Here is an 18754-nt window from a genome sequence, read left to right as displayed (position 1 = left end):
TATTGATGAGGCACTTCCTCATTGCTCTACGTTTGCCCTCTAACGTTAAAGTTATTCATTTTGGATACACCGATCTTTCCGCGTCGTCAAATCAGCTGACTATGCGTTGCATCAAGTAACATTACGTCCGGTTTTTTGGTCCGTTTACATGTCTTTGGTCAGTGTTGCGTTCATATATCAATTGATCCGCACCAGAGTTCGTTTGGAAGCGGACCGAGACCCATCTTTTTAGCGCCCTCGGTCCGCTTGTTTGGTGCGCACCAGGGTTCGGATGGCAGCGTTCACATATGATAAAATGAACCGCACTAAACGAGCAATCGCACCAGGGTTCGTTTTAATCGAACCAAACATGACAAGTGTGAACGCACCCTAACAATGCATCAAAGCCAATGCTGAGCCTAATCTTTGACATGCCCAAGATTTTTTTTTTAAACCCAGTCCACAATAACTTTTTATATTGAAAATTAGTCATTTTGTGTGCCAAAATTAGTAATGTTCAAGGGTTATTCCATTGATTTACTTTAATTGTTTTGCTTCACAAACAGGCAGTATACTTCCTTGTGACAGTATTTTTGTTAGTGTAAATATTACTGTACATAATAATTGGTTAATAAAATGGTTGGTTGTTTAGCATTACACAGTCTCTGGTATTTTTGAGATTATACCATTATACTAGCTCTTTAGGGACAGTATACATAATGGTGTATCAGTCAGGATACAATTTAATGAGATGAAGTAGATTCACTTCTGTATTGTGATATTCTGTATTACCGTCAGTCTGATATAACAAAGGAAATCTACATTAAGAGGCACTGGTATTTTATAACATAATTCCAATTACAGTTAAGCATTAATAAATAAATACAAATATAATTTAGAGCCTCATAAACTGTTTGACGTATTCATTCATGGTGCATTTCCATACTCAGTAAATAATAGACTATATAATCTGGGCAAATTTGGTGGGATGTCCCTACGCCCTTGGCAAGACCCATTAATATAGATTTTTAATGTTAAAGATATTAATAGCTTCTTTTGAGTGTCATGTGGTATATATATCTCATGTGGGCAATGTATCCATGAAAAATCCTTAATTTTTTTTTTTTTCTATCAGCATTTGTATCCGTTTGTTCTATATGTATACTGTAAAAAACAACAACAAAAAAATCTGTAAAATAGCAAAAGTACTGGCAGCTTAATACTTGGACATTATCCAGTAAATTTACAGACATTTCCATTAACCCTAATATAGAACGCAATGAAATTGTAAATACAGTTTAACACCTGTAAAAAAATAAAAAAAAATAAATACGCAAATTTCCGTCAAATTAATACAGTACATTGTGCCCTATTTTTACTGATTTGTTTAGAGTGTGAGCTGATTTTCTATTGAATCAAGTCCTTTATTCTTGTAATGAAGAAAAGTAAAGCAATTTCCCTTGCAATAAAGATTGATTAAACACTTTCTGCACACAATATGGACCAACACACCAACACAATACTTGAATTTATATTTTATTTCAAGAATACAGAAGCATCCATATTGCTAGTCACTCCCCACCAACATTCAAAACACCAACATTTAATGTCTTCCAATGACATTTCATCAAGCCAGATCTTTCTCAATATTCAAGTGAAAGTATTTTTTTCCAATAACTATACATCCCAGCATGCGTGTTATGCTCAGTGAAACATGTTGAGCGAAAGTGAACAAGGAAATAAGAGCCAATACCAGCCATACCAAGGGCCATTGTTGTGTGATTATCCCATTTACCCTCAAAAACATACACAGAGATATATAGTGATAGCAGAAAGACTTAAACTGCAATTCATTTTGTTTTTGGTATGTATACTCAAACTGGCCACAGATCTCAAAAAGTGGACAGTAGATGCATGCGGTCAACTGATCTTGTTCTTTTGACTTTATATAACAACATCCCTGACATCACAGCAATGGCGACAATGAAGAGTCCGGCAAAGACCCCAGTGCTTGTGCTCATGTGTAGAAATCCACCATCATTTGAAGCTACAAAATGAAAGAGCAAGTATTACACAGAAAATAATGGCATAGGAATCATATTAAAGTCACTGTTAAAATTATTACTGTGATTGACATGACCATTAAAATCAAATTAATTGAGAGCATGGTGGAGATTCCGCTGAGCTGGTTTGAGGGAAAAAAAACCTGTCTAAGTATATAACCATGGCTCCCTGAGAGGGAACGAGACGCTGCGTTGAAACGCTGCGGGAACGCATCTGTGTGACTGCGTCGTGAAGCACTCGTGAAATCAGTCAAGTGGCATGGTGGTACGTCACAAGTGGGTGACGTCATTGAGCAGGAAACTTTAAAGCACCCCTGAACCAAACGATATCAGCTTCTTAAATGTTGAAGCAAGATGGTCACAGGCATGCTGGGAGTATAGCAAAGCGACGCAGCGTCTCATTCCCTCTCAGGGAACCATGGTTACATACGTAACCTGAAACGTTCCCTTTCAAGGGAACTCACGCTGCGTCAAAACTGCAGGAACTCAATACCCACGCCGCCATAATAACAAGTGCCTGTCTGTATAAAATCTTAGTGCACACTGTCACTAGCACTCGAGACCCCGGAGTCGAAGCCACACCCAGGTTATAACCATACTCTGAATTGAATGGACTCGGATACTTAATGAAGAGGTGTTCAGCAGGGGGTGCTCACCCTGTGGTCTGTGTGGGTCCTAACACCCCAGTATAGCGATGGGGACACTATACTGAAAGAGCACCATCCTTCGGATGAAACGTTAAACCAAGGTTCTGACTCTCTGTGGTCGTTAAAATCCCAGGATGTCCTTCAATAAAAAAGTAGGGGTGTAACTGAATTAAATTTAATCCTGGCTAAATTTGGCCATTGGCCTCTGTCCATCATGGCCTCCTAATCATCCTCATATCCTGATCGGCTTCATCACTCAGTCTCCTCTCCAGCTGGTGTGTGGTGAGCTTTCTGGCGCAATATGGCTGCCGTTGCATCATCCTAGTGGATGCTGCACATTGGTGGTGGTTGAGGAGATTCCCCCCTTCAATGTAAAGCGCTTTGAGTGCCTTGAAAAGCGCTATATAAATCGAACAAACTATTATTATTATTATTGAAGAAGGTTGACCGGCCGACTCATAAGCAACTGAAATAGCCTCAGCTATCCATTTCCTCAGAGTCTGCTTAGATGCAGGCTTTAATTCTACAGATAATCTTCTGAAAAGGAAGAATCTAGGCGATGCCTAAACAAACGTGCGATCTGAGACACAAGACTCAACCTGTAATCTACACGCTGCCTCAGCACGCGCGAGATCCGAGTCACAGAATCTGTATATTAGACCCGTGAGCTACACGCTGCCTCTGCAAACGTGAGATTCTAGCCAAAGACCGTTGTTGACTTTCTTCCCTGAAGAAGAAAGCCAAAAGGAGCAGAGACTCTCAATAGTGCATGTTCCACGTCGGGAATTTTATGAATGAACACTGCAGCTCCGTTTTACTAGAGCACACCGTGCACCATTCTCCACTCCAAACAAACAAGCACTGTTGGGTATTGTAGCCACTCACAGGGATTTCTGTTGAAAATAATGACCAATCAGAGGTGTTTAAGTTACCAGTAGTGAGAATCCTCTCAGTACCCCTCAAAACGCTGAATTAGTTTAAATTTAGTGCAAGTTTACTAAGTTCTGCACGTGCACAAATTCTCTCATTATAATAAACAAAGCGGCGACACAATACAAAAAAAAAAGATTCATTGCGCAGTTTTGACAGATTGATTGATTAAAACATACGTTTTTTTCAACTCGATGAGTTTGCGCCGAGCTGACTACAGCTTCAGCAATTAAAGGGTTAGTTCACCCAAAAATAAAAACTATATCATTAATTTCTCTCCCTCACACTAATGAAAGTTGAACATGGAGGAGAAAAAACAAAAGAACAAAGCATTATAGGGTCCCATTAAACCATATTCATTTACCTGCAGAATTACGAGTCTGTCTCGCCACACGCAGGGGACCCTGAGTGATGTAGTGCCTGGCTGTCTCTTGGCTCACATCTCGCCTACGTCTGCGTGCGACTGCACCGAGGCAGCCTTGGGCACATCTGGAGTTTGAGCTTTCTTTTGCACACAGGATCACGGAGCAGCTAATGTACACCTGTCAACACGATTATTATAGCGAGCTCAACACAATTTACACATTGTTATGCAAATGTGTCATACCTCATCGAAGCCTCCTGTGAACTTGAAAGCTTGGATCTCAAAGTTATATTTTGTTGAGTCACTTGGGTAAGTCATGACAGTTTCATCCGTAACACACCTGAAATAACACAATCAAAGAACTGAACTTTACTTGTATCATAGGGTAAGAAAAAATACTTGGAATTGTATATTTCTTTTAAATCAGAGAGAAAGTGCAACATGAACATTCATCATGCCTTAATTAAGGGGATATTTCTTTTTAAGTGTCTTCTGCTCACCAAGGCTGCAATAATTTGATCAGAAATACAGTAAAAACAGTAATATTGGGAGATTTTCTTTTTTTAATAGGCTACAGCCTACTTTAAATTTTAATTTATTACTGTGGTGATAAAGCTGAACTTTCAGCATCATTACTCCAGTCTTCAGTGCTCATAAAACATTTCTTAGTGTTATCAATGTTAAAAAACAATTGTGCTGCTTAATATTTTTGTGAAAATCGTGATACGATTTCTTTCGGATTCTTTGATTAATAGAAAGTTCAGAGGAACAGCATTTATTTGAAAAATAAATATTTTGTAACATAAATGTATGTACTGTCACTTTTGATCAATTCATTGTGTCTTAATTGATTATCTTATTTTATTAGGTATAACACTATAATAAAACACTATTCATAAAACACTTATAGGCTAAACATACATATTAAGCTCACCAAAGTCTACATTGAGACATTTTAGTGCACAAGGTATAGGTTTCAGTACAATAAGTTATGTTAAAATAAAAGATAAATCTCTCAAACTATAATATTTTATTATAAATGACATAGGCATTTTAATTCATATTAAATTCAAAAAGTCTGGATGTGCTTAATGGGTACATGTTTATACGTTTATCCTTTAAGCACACCCCTGTTCCCATTAAGCTCACAACATAAAAAAATAATAATAATAATTCTTGTTTATTTGAAACATTTTTAAAGAATCATTTTATAAATATTATCTTGAAGTGACAACCATCAGTTAATATTTAAAGTCTGTTTATGAAGTATTTACATAGACGTTCAATGTGGATGAGATAAGCACAAAGGGAGCACCCTGAGCTTAATTGGAACAGCAAACCTTTGTTTATTAATAAATATTATTAAATTCAATATCAAAGGACAATTTTGCTAAATAAATCATCTAGGTCATGTATTAAGTTCATACATATTTTAGTATGGGCTGCTATTATTGAAAATATCTATGAAATTATACTTTTTCTTATTGATGCCACACTGAAACCGTGTGATTTTCATAATAGTTCACCCTTTAAGCTCACCTTAAAATAATATGAGGTCTTTAAAAATTACAGCAGTGTAAAACCACTGACCATCAATTAACTTTACATTTTTAATATAATGGTTTTAAAAAAGCCAATAATGCATGTGTAGTAATATATCAGTATAACACACAATCTTATACAGCTAGTAAGCTAACAATGTTCTGTAGCATCTGCGCTATCTTTTGGATCTAACTGTAATTATTTCCCACATCCAGGTTCCAGGTTATACTATGCAAAATTCTAAACATTAATCTCCTAATTTTGCAATAAGAAGTTATACTTATCCAAAATAAAGACATAAATATCTAAAAAAAAGTGCACATTAAAAGGGACTCCTCTTCTGGTGTTTTCAGACAGTTTTCAAAATGGTCGTCAGACAGTGTGAACACATATATCCATTTCTCAGTGTGCAATGGTCTGATTAACTTGAATTTACAGGAGGTATAGTAACAAACAATAATAATCTGAGCTTAAAGATATAGAGTGCTTAGTGAGATTAATAGGTATATTTACCCTATTTATTATTAAATTCCATTGTATAAGATCACGGAAAAGATTACGCTTCTAATGATCTCAGCAGCAGATCAAGTGTTTGCTGATTAAGGGCATAATTTTTCTTTCACTAAAACAGTTCAAACAAGTGTGTTTAGCACTAAAAAAGGGGTTCAGGTGCACAAAATCTTTAGCTTCACACTTGTTTTTCATGTTACTAAGCACCTGCAGCCAAGTGATAAATGGTTTTGAGGAAAGTCATTGTGAGGTTTTTAACAAAGCCTTGAAAGTCGACCGTGTAATTGAAGGAGACTTTTTATATGATCTTGAACCTGAAGCCTTTGTGTTAGTAGACCATAAGCTTAATCCAGCGAGCCTTTAATTTTGCAACCATCCTGCAGAGATTTAAACATTACCAATCACAACAAGTGTTGAGTATAATGAATAAACATCTACTCTATCATTATTTTGTGCATTTGAAAATGTTAAAAATCTAGTTCATGATAAAATCTTACCCATCTTTGATGATGTCATAAAAGACAGGACTGAACGGATTGTCCTCAGGTGTGGCCCTGCAGGACTCAATGAAGAGTGTGACCTCTGGAAGAGCAGTACGGGCTTGAATGCCCATGTAGATCTTGTCCATCAGCTGAACCTGCACTGGATAATGGCTGGGATCTACCTGACTATTAAAGCTGCTGTCTGTAAAAACTTCAAACGAGTAACTAAATGTGCCAAAGCTGGATTCAGTGAAGATGTAGTCAGATTTGTGGTTGATGTAGCTGTTGGACACACTAGCTATTTTAGGATACTGGCAGGAGAAGCCAAATTTAACTTGATTCCGTCTGGTGATAACAGCATTCGGGTTCTCAAAGGAGTTTATCTCGTTTTTGAAGACGATGAAATCTCCAGAGTCCTGGTTGGTGTTAAATGAAGAAAAAAATAATCAGAATGTATAGGGCTTCAACACAACACTCTAATATATTTTAAAAATAACTTAGATGAACATAAAACAGTTTCCATACATCCATCGTAGTACCACAGGTGTTGAGGGACATTGTGCCCAGGATGTGGGTTTGATTGGAAGTGAGAGAGCAGGTGGGGTCTCGCAGTTGGAGCCAGTTCTGGTCAATGCCTTCCATGGAGGCTTTACTGACTGCAATGCTGATACTGTTATTGTCGCAGATGACCTTTGCTTCACCTTAAAATATATGATTTTATTAAAATATAGCATTTATTAAGTCATGATTCTAGTGTATTTTCATGCATGATGACACAGCTTATTCTATGCAAGTATGTGAATTTAAAATATATCTTGCTTGATGAGCACAAACGTTTGAAAGTGACTCGCTTGAGATATTAAGGTTTGCTACCACCCAGCAACACAGTGCACTGTTCATTTTCTTCAACCGGACTATACCCGTTTAATAAAATTGCTGAGGATTTTGGTTTATCCGCAGTGATTCACCAAAAGGATTAGTTCAGTGGCTCTTTCTACAAGCTATCGCTGCACCAATAGGTGGCAAGAATTAATTTGTGCTTTATGAGTCATAGAATCATTAATTTATCCGATTCATCATAAATCCAATAAAGTAAAGCAAATTACAACAGCGTCCTATAATCTAAGTAAAGTATAAGTTCAATGGTTAACACATTAATCACAGAACGAACTGAACAAACGACACGCCATAGAATGTGCTTCAAATGTCGCAAACGATAAACGTGAGAATGATTCATTCACCCTTTCTCCGCCCAAACACAGAATTTTCTGTTAATTGTGAGAAACTGCTTCTCCACCAAACACAGAATTTTCAGTGTTTCCGTGTTTTTTTTGTTGCTAGGGGGCGTTATTACACATTTTCTAGAAGAGTACAGAAAATTAAAACACATGCGAAGAAGTTGCAGAAAAAAGCACTATGATATGTAAACATATAGCCTATATTCGAAATAATATAATCACAAACATTAAACAGCATATAAATCAAAACTGCCTAATATTACTGAGTGAAATGTCAACCCAAGATGAGCTATAGGACTGAGCAAGCTTTGGGGGTCTTGATTAACCCCTTTTTACTCCATGTTTTGATCATGGTTTATGAAACCCATATTCAAGTGTTGATATGAAAAGAATGCATGAAGCTAGAATAATTTTTTTTTTCTAAGTGTCTGTTTTTACTTTTAATATATTGCATGTTTAGCTAGTCACAAAATGTTTGTAAAAATAAAAAATGCTGGCGATGGCTGGTGGGAAAAAAGAAACGATTAATTCAAAACACAGATTTGTTCACAAACAACAGAACACACTAATGCTTGGTAAACATTCACATCTGTTTTTAAATAGGGAAGAGTGGGGTAAGATAAGTCATTGTTTGTGGAAACTTAGGCAAAAGTACAGTGAAAGTATCTAAAGTAATTTCAGGATGTTTGCTTTCATTTTAAATGATCAGAATGTCATCTATGACAAAGAGTTCTAAAAATATGGCTTCTTATTAAAAAAAAGTGTTCTTGTGGCTCAATTTACCCTCAATTAGGGGTAAGTTGATCCGAGTCAGTGGGTAAGTTGCACTATCTGGGTGTAAACAAACCATGTGAAACTGTAAAGATAATTTACCTCTTTTAAAAACACCTTCAATAATCAAATTTCATTTGACAAATAGTCATATTTATTTTCTTAAAGCTAACTTAATAATAATTATAATAATAATTTGTTACATTTATATAGTGCCTTTCTAGGCACTCAAAGCACTTTACATAGAAAAGGGAATCTCCTCAACCGAGGAGACCGAGTGATGAAGCCAATCAGGATATGGGGAAGATTAGGAGGCCATGATGGACAGAGGCCAATGGGCAAATTTGGCCAGGATGCCGCGGTTACACCCCTACTCTTTATCAAAGGACATCCTGGGATTTTTAACGACCACAGAGAGTCAGACCTCAGTTTAACGTCTCATCCGAAAGACGGTGCTCTTTGACAGTATAGTGTCAGTATAGGACCCACACAGACCACAGGTTGAGCACCCCCTGCTGGCCTCACTAACACCTCTACCAGCAGCTACCTGGTTTTCCAAGTTGGTCTCCCATCCAGGTACTGACCAGGCTCAGCCCTGCTTAGTTTCAGTGAACTCAGTGAGTTTCAGAAACCAGTCTTGGGCTACAGGGTGATATGGCTGCTGCAACTTAAACAGCATAAAACCAACCAAATTAAGTTGATTTCTGAAACAAAATGTTAAACAACAAAGGTGTAATCTTCCAGAAATCAGACTAAATAGAGTTTGTTGAGTAGAAGTAAGAAAATTATAAACTACACAAGTTGTGTAGCATTACATTGAAATTATACCAATTTATACTTCAAAGATTTAACTGAACTACAGTGCCTTTTGGTGGGGTAAGTTAAAACGCTGGCTCAATTTACCCCATAGCATTTGGCTTACTTTACCCCATAGCTGTAATTTTGGATATATGTTTGCAGATTTTGCAGAAATGATGGGTGGTTCCAAAATATATAGTCACATGACAATAAAAGTGTACAGTTACCTAGATAGTTACCCAGTGGCTCATCTTACCCCACTCTCCCAACTTACATAAAATATATTTATGTTAATGTATTTACCTGATAGAACCCTTGATTTTGCCACAACCACAATAATGCACCTCATTTCTGACTGACTGATGAAGAAATGACAGAAAAGAACTCATGAGATATTATACAGAGAACACAAATAACTGTTGAACTTAAACACAGATTTCCTTTTCCTGTACCTGTGAAGCGTCTCTGCTGTGAAACACACAGGTACATGACGATACAGATCCGTCTCCTGTGGAATCCAGGTCAGTGTTGCCATCATAACCCCATTACTCAAACTTGTCAGGGTCTTAGACATATTAGAGGGCCCACTGACCTGGAAGTCAAAGATGCTACACAAGAGGAACAGAAAGATCATAAAATCAACACAAATGACTGGCACATGGAAAACCTGTTTTAGCAAACATTATCAATTGAGCATACCAAGGTATGAATTTGACCTAGTTATAAAAAACAAAAAACAAAAATCTGTTTAATTACTTTCCTCAACAAAGTCACTCCACTACAAAATTACCTTTTTAATAAAATATACAATATTAACTTTCCCAGCTTACACTGATGTTCACGTAAAAGGGATAGTTAACCCAAAAATGTAAATTCTGTCATAATTTACTCGCCCTCAGGTTGTTCCAAACCTGTTTAAATTTCTTTGTTCTGTTAAACACAAAGGAAGGATAACCTTACTGGAAGAAGGTTTGTTCATAACTGTAAAAGGACCTTTCTAGAATGTTAGCTAAAGTTCTAGGAATGTTCCATGTTAGCTGGGCGCTTGAACCCGCATGAATTATTATTATTATCATAGTAAATTTACATTAAAATAACTCTAGTGAATACTATAGTGTTTTTGAACCATAAATATACTAAAGTGAATTGTAGTATATATATATTATAGTATATAGTGGTTCAAAACACTATAGTATTTAGGCCTATTAGAGTCATTTTACTATAATATACTATAGTATTTTTTCATGTGGGAAGTTTGGTAGACAAATTCGCTGACAAAGAGTGGAAGAAAAATATATAACACCAAAATATTCGGACCTGTTGTCTGAGATTTGTGCTCGGAGGGTGATCTTGTGAGCCTGTCCCACAGCAGCATGATGTACGTCTCCGTTCAAAGGAGTTGGTATCAAGAAACTGGGCTTGTTCACTCCTGGCACACAACCCTGAGCTGGTGGAAGAACTGCAAGTCGATTGTGTTTAAATCCACAGAAACAACACAAAGAAAACACATTGTCAATATCATGTTGTTCATTAATGCGCAAAACAGATCTAAAATACACATCTGTTTCATCATCCACAAACTGTTTACTGAAATTTTTTTTTGTAAGCAGCCTACTGCATGTTCACTTCTACTTTCAATTACATGTGATATAGTTAACCACTGAGCCTGTTTTTCTTTTTGACCTATATTCCATTGTCTCTGGCTCTTGCACGCAAACCTGTCAAATGACAGAAACTGGTTGTTCAGGTCAATTAAACACAAATAAATGTCTAATGTTCTGTTGGCGGTGATTGATGTCTCTAGTGGTGGAATTATGCTGCGTCTCATTTACACTCTTTCAAATGCACATTTGACTTCATTTTAACTTCTAGTATTTTGGCGTGGATTTAAGCAATATATTTCAATGGCTTTTTTAGTCTTTTGTGATTAGCATTAGGAATTGTAATCAGAGAGATTGCTTTTGAACACTTCCCTGCTGAAAAATCCAGCATAAACCAGCATTGATTCCGTGCTGGTACAGGCAGGTTTATGCTGTTATAGAGCTGGTCTAGCTTGTGAACCAGCATTTTCATGTTGTTCTCAAGCAAAATGGAGAAGCTGGTTCACCAGCATTGTCTTCAAGGGATGAGTGTGATTAGGTCAGCTGCCTGTGTGCAAGCAGTGTTTTAAGGACACGCATTGCTTTTACGTGCATATTTCTATATTTAACACACCGATGAAATAAAGAACACTGTATAAAACAATATAAGGTTGAAACATTATTTTTTTGAATTATGTGATTTAATGTATTTCTTTTGCTCCCTCTGCCGAAAGTAGAACTGAACATTTTAGTTGTTTTAATTATGATTACATTATTAATCAATGTCACTGCAAAATGTTTCAAAGCACCAATGGTCTACTGTTTCAAAATATCTGTTCACCTATTCCTATACCTATTCACCTCTTATCATTGATTAGCTTAAAGTGCTCCGCTCATGTTTAATTGGGATTAATTATCTGATGGGCTCCACTTGTTTTTAATTAGGTTCAATTATCTGACGTGCTCCTTCCGATATTTGTTAATAAAACATAACTAAATGTGAATTGAATTGAATAAAATTATAAGCATAATTATAAGCAGGGTTTTGAGATGAGCTCTTTCAATGGGATAGTTCAAACAACTTTGTGGCGAGAAGTGGCTGTTTTTAAAGACTTTCATACTTATTTGGGAAGTCACATGTCAAAATCTAGCTGTCATTAATTCTAAAAAGTATGTCAGTACAGTCAGGAGCATGACATATATTGTTGAAAATAGTAATAGCAGGCACTTTTAACAATTTCTGATATAGAATTAATGAAACTAAAGTCAATGGCCAAGTGCCCAATTAAAGGGAATACTAATCACCATAATGGTGACTTCATTCTTTCAACTTTCAACAAACTTTGTACATGCACTCAAAAAATCCTTTTTAAGCTGGTTTTTAGCAGCGTAATTACTTTTTTAAATGAATTCTTCTGGCATTCCTTTCAATTAAATTTAGATTTCTGTAATTTAGTTTAAAAAAACATTTTACAGAGATTTACTTTTAGTGGTCCTGACTTAACGGATTTTAACTTGCGTGAAAAAATAAAAAATAAATCAAAATTATATATATATATATATATATATATATATATGTGCACACTATACTGTCCATGTCCAGAAAGGTAATAAAAACATCAAAGTAGTCCATATGTGATATCAGTTGGTTAATTAGAATCTCTTGAAGCATCGAAAATACATTTTGGTACAAAAATAACAAAAACTAAACTTTATTCAACATTGTCTTCTCTTCCTTGTTTGTGTGTTTAATCCTAAAATAAAGATTCAAACGATCATGAATCAGCAGATAGATTCATGATTCGGATCGCCAATGTCACATTATTTTAGCAGTTTGGCAGTTTGACACGCGATTTGAATCATGAATCTATCTGCTGATTCATGACCGTTTGAATCTTTATTTGAGGATTAAACACAAACAAGGAAGAGAAGACAATGCTGAATACAGTCGTAGTTTTTGTTATTTTTTGACCAAAATGTAATTTCGATGCTTCAAGACTCGAGATTCTAATTAACTAACTGATGTCACATATGGACTACTCTGATGATGTTTTTATTCTCTTTCTGGACATGGACAGTATAGTGTGCATACACTTGCATAGTAGGGCTGTAACGATACACCAAACCCACGATTCGGTTCGTATCACGATTTTTGACCCACGGTACGATACAAACCTCGATATGGGGGGGACAAAACAGTTTTATTCTGTACAGTATTCTGTAACCTATTTTGCCGTCAATACCATATATCTGTATGGTCAATAGGCTACTGCCGACGTTTTCTTTGCGGTACCAATAGGCAATATATATTTAACATGAAGTATAGGGCCTCCTGTACATCAATACCAACAGAAGTGCCGCGTCAGACACGCTTCTGGTGTGCAAAGAAAGGGAAAACGCTACGCAGCCGCCCCGCGGATGACACGCAACAGAAACGCCACGCTCACACCACGTTGCCAGCCGGTTGGGGAAGCTTCTTGAAACACTTACGGCAAATTGTGTGGGTCTTTTCAACTACACTATTGCCATCCTTGTTCTCCACCGGGTAGCTGAAATGTTGCCATACTGCTGACTTAAAAGTTGGACCTGGACAGGATAATTCTGGGAGTTGGAAGGGGTGTGTCGCGATTCTGCCTTCTCACATCGCGATACAGGTTCGTGGACCTGCGTATTGCGATTTCGATTTCATATCGCATATCGTTACAGCCCTATTGCATAGGCTTTGGGACCAAATATAAAATATCTTAAACGTTGTTCTGAAGATGAACAGAGATCTTAAGGTTGTGGAACGACATTAGGGTGAGTCATTAATGACATACATTTTTATTTTTGGGTGAACTAACCCTTTAAGGCTGCAAAATATCCGCAAGAACAGAGAAGGGCCTTAATCATAATACCCTTAATAATCCCCCAGCCTTCAAAACCAAAAGTTTCTTATATTACAGAAAAAGATACAATAGAGTTCTACACAGAATCCAATACTCGATAAAAGATATTAGGAGGTGGAGGTGGGTGTAAACCACTGTGTGACAGACTGAGGAACATGAGTTTAAATGAGCTAAAATACTAAAGTTGATTAGAATAGGTGGAGGAACAAATCAGTTGAGCATCAGCTGATATCGTTTAGCGATCAGTGGTCTGCCTGAACTACATTTGATCACTCAAGCACCATTTAAAAAGAGCATGTGTACACTGCATAGTAAAACTTTTTGATTTCTGCACATTTCTTCTAAAAGGCTATTTCTATATAATTTGATTCCTAATGTATTTGTTTTTCATAACGGAATCTCTAAATGTTATTCTCACTCACGTTCAACTCCAAACTGCAGAGGCACTTGACTGAGAGGGATACTGTTATTGAAGAAGACCCCATTATCTTCAGTCACCGTTGTGTTAGAAACAAGATAATCCTCCAGGATGAGCTCAAACACATGCACACCCAGAGCCAGTGTATCTGTTCTGTGCAAAGTGCATGATTCCTACAAAGCAGAATAAACCATATATTGAATATATATAATAATATATATTTGCACCTTAAAACAAATGAAATTGAATTGGGAAACACATTATGAAATAAATGTTTTTCTCCAATGCATGTTGGCCACAATTATCGGCAGCCCTAGACATTCTTATGAGTTAAATATCAATGAATTCCCATTCAATATTATATTTATTTTAGCAAACCAGGTTGACTTTGTACATGAAATTGACATGCCATGACTTCCTGTTCCACAAGAGTAAATATGAGGAAACACAAAGGCCAAATTCCCTTAATCATTCATCGCAGTGAGTAAAATAATATAGTTCTGATGTGCAGCAAAAGATTGTTGAGCTTTTTGCAAAATAGAAAATGGCTGTAAGAAACCAACTAAAGACTCAAAAATCCAAATTTCCACTATCAGGGCAATAATTAAGACATTTCAATCAACTAGATAAGCTACAAATCTGTCAATCAAATCAATGTTATCAATGTTATCAAATCTCCCATGGGGAGGGGGGGGGGGGGATGTGTCTATATCGTCCTAATGCAAGGTGAGGAGGAGAGATTGAATGGCCAAAGACTCTCGAAGGATTAGCCTACAGCTAGAGAATTACAGAGAAGACACCCTTTTAAATTGATCAAACAGCACCTACATCACTACAAGTTGTTTGAGAAGGTTTCAAGAAAATTCCTCCTCACTAAGAAATAAACAATTGCTCAATTGCTTTTCCCCTAACATAATTTGATTTTGTTCGATCCACTTAAATAAAAGTCAAATTGAAGTTTAATCCGTTTGTGTTGAGATTACATGAATGATTTGTGTTGCGTTAACTGAAACCTGGCTAAATCAACGCTAAATCAAGAGAGAGTAAATTGTTATTTTATATGTAAAAGTGCTATTTTTGAGCAAGATGAGAAAGGGGGAGACTTGATTGTGTTTAATAGTGTTTAATATTAAAATTTGTTGGAATTATTAGAACTATTTAAATTACAGTTGGGTTACCATTGTGGAGAAGAGTGGAGGGCTGTGAACTAAAACAACTAATGCCATTTTGGTATTGCTGAAAGAGCTTTTAATGCTTAGCATTTAAGATACTAATGCTAGCTAAAAGTTTGTCAACTAGCTAGTGCAGTATTATAATATAGGAAATTGAAGTGGATGAATGAATTTATGAAATTGAATGCCTAAATCATGTCAGGGAGCCATATAAAAATGAACCTTGTGACTACTTAATTGAGTCACTTAAAATGTATTCATTCTATGATGGTGAAGTTACATGAACAAATTATGTTTGTTTAACTGAACTGATTCATATGGGACCGATGTACACAATTAAATCATGTAAATCCAACACACTTTTTTTCCAGTGAAGTTTCTGTCATGGCCGTCCCAGTCCCCTAACCTGAACGCTAGAGAAAATGAGTAGGAAGCACCGACATGGATCTGGGATTCTGTAGGAATGGTTCTCCAAAATCATCAGGTATTGGAGAAGACTCCGAGCTGCTATCTTGGGAAAAGTTGTAATAATTGGGTGCCAATAACTGTGGCCAACATGAAGAAACACCCCCCCCCCCCCCCCCCCCACACACACACACACACACACGTCTGGTACACAGATCTTAGTGGGGACTCTCCATAGACGTAATGGTTTTTATACTGTAAAAACTGTACATTCTATCCCCTAACACTTCCCCTACCCCTAAACCTACCCAGGAAACATTTTGCATTTTTAATTTCTCAAAAAAAAAAAACTATTCCTGTATGATTCAAAAGCATTTTAAAAAGTGGGGACCTCTGGCTGGTCCCCACAATGTAGGTGATCTCAGGTTTTAATATCCTTATGGGGACATTTGGTCCCCACAATGTAACATAAACAAGGACACACACACACACACACACGCGCAAACATTACCTGGTGAAGATGTATGTTTGGATGTTGATGGCATAGTGTGCAGTTGGCATCATTAAACCTGCATCTCACGACATCATCATCTGGGTCATGTGCCAGCAGTTGAAGGTTCTGGAAACAGTTCTGAGGAATTCTACATTTTGGATGGAGAAAGATGCATTGTTTATTTATGGAAGTAGAGTTGTCTGTTAATGAAAATACAAACGTAATTATACACATATAAATTAATAAAATGCACAAACCTTATGTTTGGAATTGCTGCTGAAACAGGGGATCTGTTCGGAGACCGAGTGTCTGATCTTAGACCAGCGTCAACACGAGTGTGAAGTGTCCATCCACCGACACCCTGAACATTACCCTCCCAGCAGCAACCAGAGGAACTGAAAGATATTTGATCAAATGAATATGCATCATCTTAATGGCATCATGTATTTGAATGTGTTTAAATGCAGAAATTCACTTTAAGCATGAACTACAGAACATAGTATAATGACAAACCTTTCATCTAAGCTATTAACTTTAGGTCTTTTAAGTTCTTTTAAGGTCAGTACGTGCATTTGGGGATTTTATCATTTTGCAACCACGTGAGACTGCTATCCAAATATAATGTCATAAAAGAAACATCAGATTTACCTCAGAATGAATGGACCATTACTCGAGACATTGGTGGCCATGTGAACCTCTGACTGGCACCACAGATTTTGAGCTGAGCTGTTTGTCTCCATAGGCTCTCCATTAGTAAGGACGCCACAGATTCCACTGTCACAGATCCAGCTGACTTGAGAACTACAGTGACCCCTGCTGGACTCTCTGTAATAAAAGTGCATCTGCAAAAAAAACAAAACAAAACAAAAAAAACACAGTTTTACTCAAGTGAATTTTTCTCAGGAGAGGTTTCTTTCTTTAAAAAAATCACTTTAAAATTTTATCTATAAAAAAGACGCATGTCCACTGTTACAAAATATATGTATGAAAAAAAACTATCTAAACTATCTAATTGCAAAGATATAGCAATACCCCCATTTGTTTTGTTAACTAAAAGTAAAATCATCAATTATAAATTATATTGATCAATTTATCATTTTCAGCAGTTTAAATGAAGCTGAGATATAGTAAAATATAAATATTAGATGACAACTTAAACTTTAAAAAGTTAAATGAAAATTAGAAAGGTTGCATATTTATGTTAAAAATGACTAAAACTAAAACCTAAATAATAAAACTAAAAAAAAAATAAAGCTTTCAGTTAAATATTTTCAAAACAAAAACTAATAAAATGACAGAAGCACATAAAATGAAAATGAAAACAGAAAACACACAATAAGAAGCTCATTTAAATACTATAATAGTGCTAAAAAAGTATGCAGTGCAACATAGCAATAGAAACTTCAGCAACTGTATTTACAATCTAAGTTTAGATTGCATCATTTTACGTACAATTGATTTGATATATTTTGGTTTGCAGTACAAATAGAAATGGTACAAATTAAAGGAATTAAAAATAAACAGAGAGACACATTCAGTTCTAAAATGTTAAAACTGGATTTACCTCCACTGAACCATCTGGAAATCTCTTTCCAGGCGTGAACGTCATGGAACCCCCATAGAAACCTTCGGCTGGTCCCACGGCGAGAGACAAGTTAAGCAGCAGCAGCAGCAGCAGCATTGTGGTGTCTGCCATTGTGTCTGATGGAATCGCTAGGTGAGCAAAGTCATATACATATGGGTGGACACTTTCTGTTTACAAGTTATTGTTCAAGTTGTTCCACCAGCTCAAGACTGACATGTGCTGAATGACAGGAATCAGCTTCCTTGAAAAGCCCCATACACATTGAATCTGGTTATTGTTTTAACGTTGATTTCTTATTATATAAAAATTATACAGATAACATCATCCAACATGTTAGGCATTGAACAAATTATTATTTTCTATGTTAGTATCCTATCAAAATTCCATAAAATATTTTTCTTAGTTAAGTATACCTATATGAAATAACAAGTTAAGAATACTAATTTATGAACCGACCGTCTCCATTCAAAATGAAATTCACATTCCAAAAACAAGATAACACATTTTTTTCAGATGATCTAACTTTTAATTATATTTGTGGAATCACTACAAACCTACAAACTTGGCCATTTCTCAGCCTCATGTTATTCCAAATATGTATACTTCATTTCTTTCATGTAATACAAAGAATGTTAAGTATACAATGACAACAGTCTCATTCAACTTTCATTTTCAAGGGGAAAAACTCAATGAATGTAAATGAACACTGGGGCTGTCAGTCCCTAACATCTCCTTTTGTGATCAAAGAAGAAAGAACAAGTCACACAGGTTTGTGAAATCCATTTTTAGATGATATTTATTTTTTTAAGTGAAGGGCCTGAGGTTTATAACAATGAACTTTGACCTCTCTGTCTCATGAATCAGCTCTAATTAATGCTGTAATCTTGTT

General features: G+C 36.1%; 1 protein-coding gene across 1 annotated transcript; it reads right to left on the bottom strand.

The window, feature by feature from the left end:
• Window positions 1-1508: 1508 nt before the first annotated feature.
• On the bottom strand, window positions 1509-17989 carry LOC137043354 (CUB and zona pellucida-like domain-containing protein 1). The gene is made up of 13 exons (XM_067419616.1): window positions 17845-17989; window positions 16929-17122; window positions 16538-16675; window positions 16299-16428; window positions 14215-14383; window positions 10642-10783; window positions 9777-9932; window positions 9628-9683; window positions 7043-7218; window positions 6533-6933; window positions 4227-4323; window positions 3984-4161; window positions 1509-2026 (listed from the first exon to the last, which is right to left on the bottom strand). The coding sequence occupies exons 1-13, from the start codon at window positions 17974-17976 to the stop codon at window positions 1872-1874; spliced, it is 2124 nt and encodes a 707-aa protein (XP_067275717.1). The 5' UTR covers window positions 17977-17989; the 3' UTR covers window positions 1509-1871.
• Between the last annotated feature and the right edge of the window lie 765 nt (window positions 17990-18754).

Source organism: Pseudorasbora parva, chromosome 16 (assembly GCF_024679245.1).
Source record: "Pseudorasbora parva isolate DD20220531a chromosome 16, ASM2467924v1, whole genome shotgun sequence".
NCBI classification, from domain to species: Eukaryota; Metazoa; Chordata; class Actinopteri; order Cypriniformes; family Gobionidae; genus Pseudorasbora; species Pseudorasbora parva.
This window is presented reverse-complemented; position numbering and strand designations above follow the sequence as displayed.

Excerpts from the sequence above, each read along its gene's own strand:
- LOC137043354 (XM_067419616.1), bottom strand. The coding sequence starts at position 17,976 with ATGGCAGACACCACAATGCTGCTGCTGCTGCTGCTGCTTAACTTGTCT. Across the intron at positions 10,784-14,214 it reads TCTGCAGTTTGGAGTTGAAC|TTCTTCCACCAGCTCAGGGT; the intron begins GTGAGTGAGAAT and ends ATCGACTTGCAG. Across the intron at positions 4,324-6,532 it reads TATGACATCATCAAAGATGG|GTGTGTTACGGATGAAACTG; the intron begins GTAAGATTTTAT and ends GTGTTATTTCAG.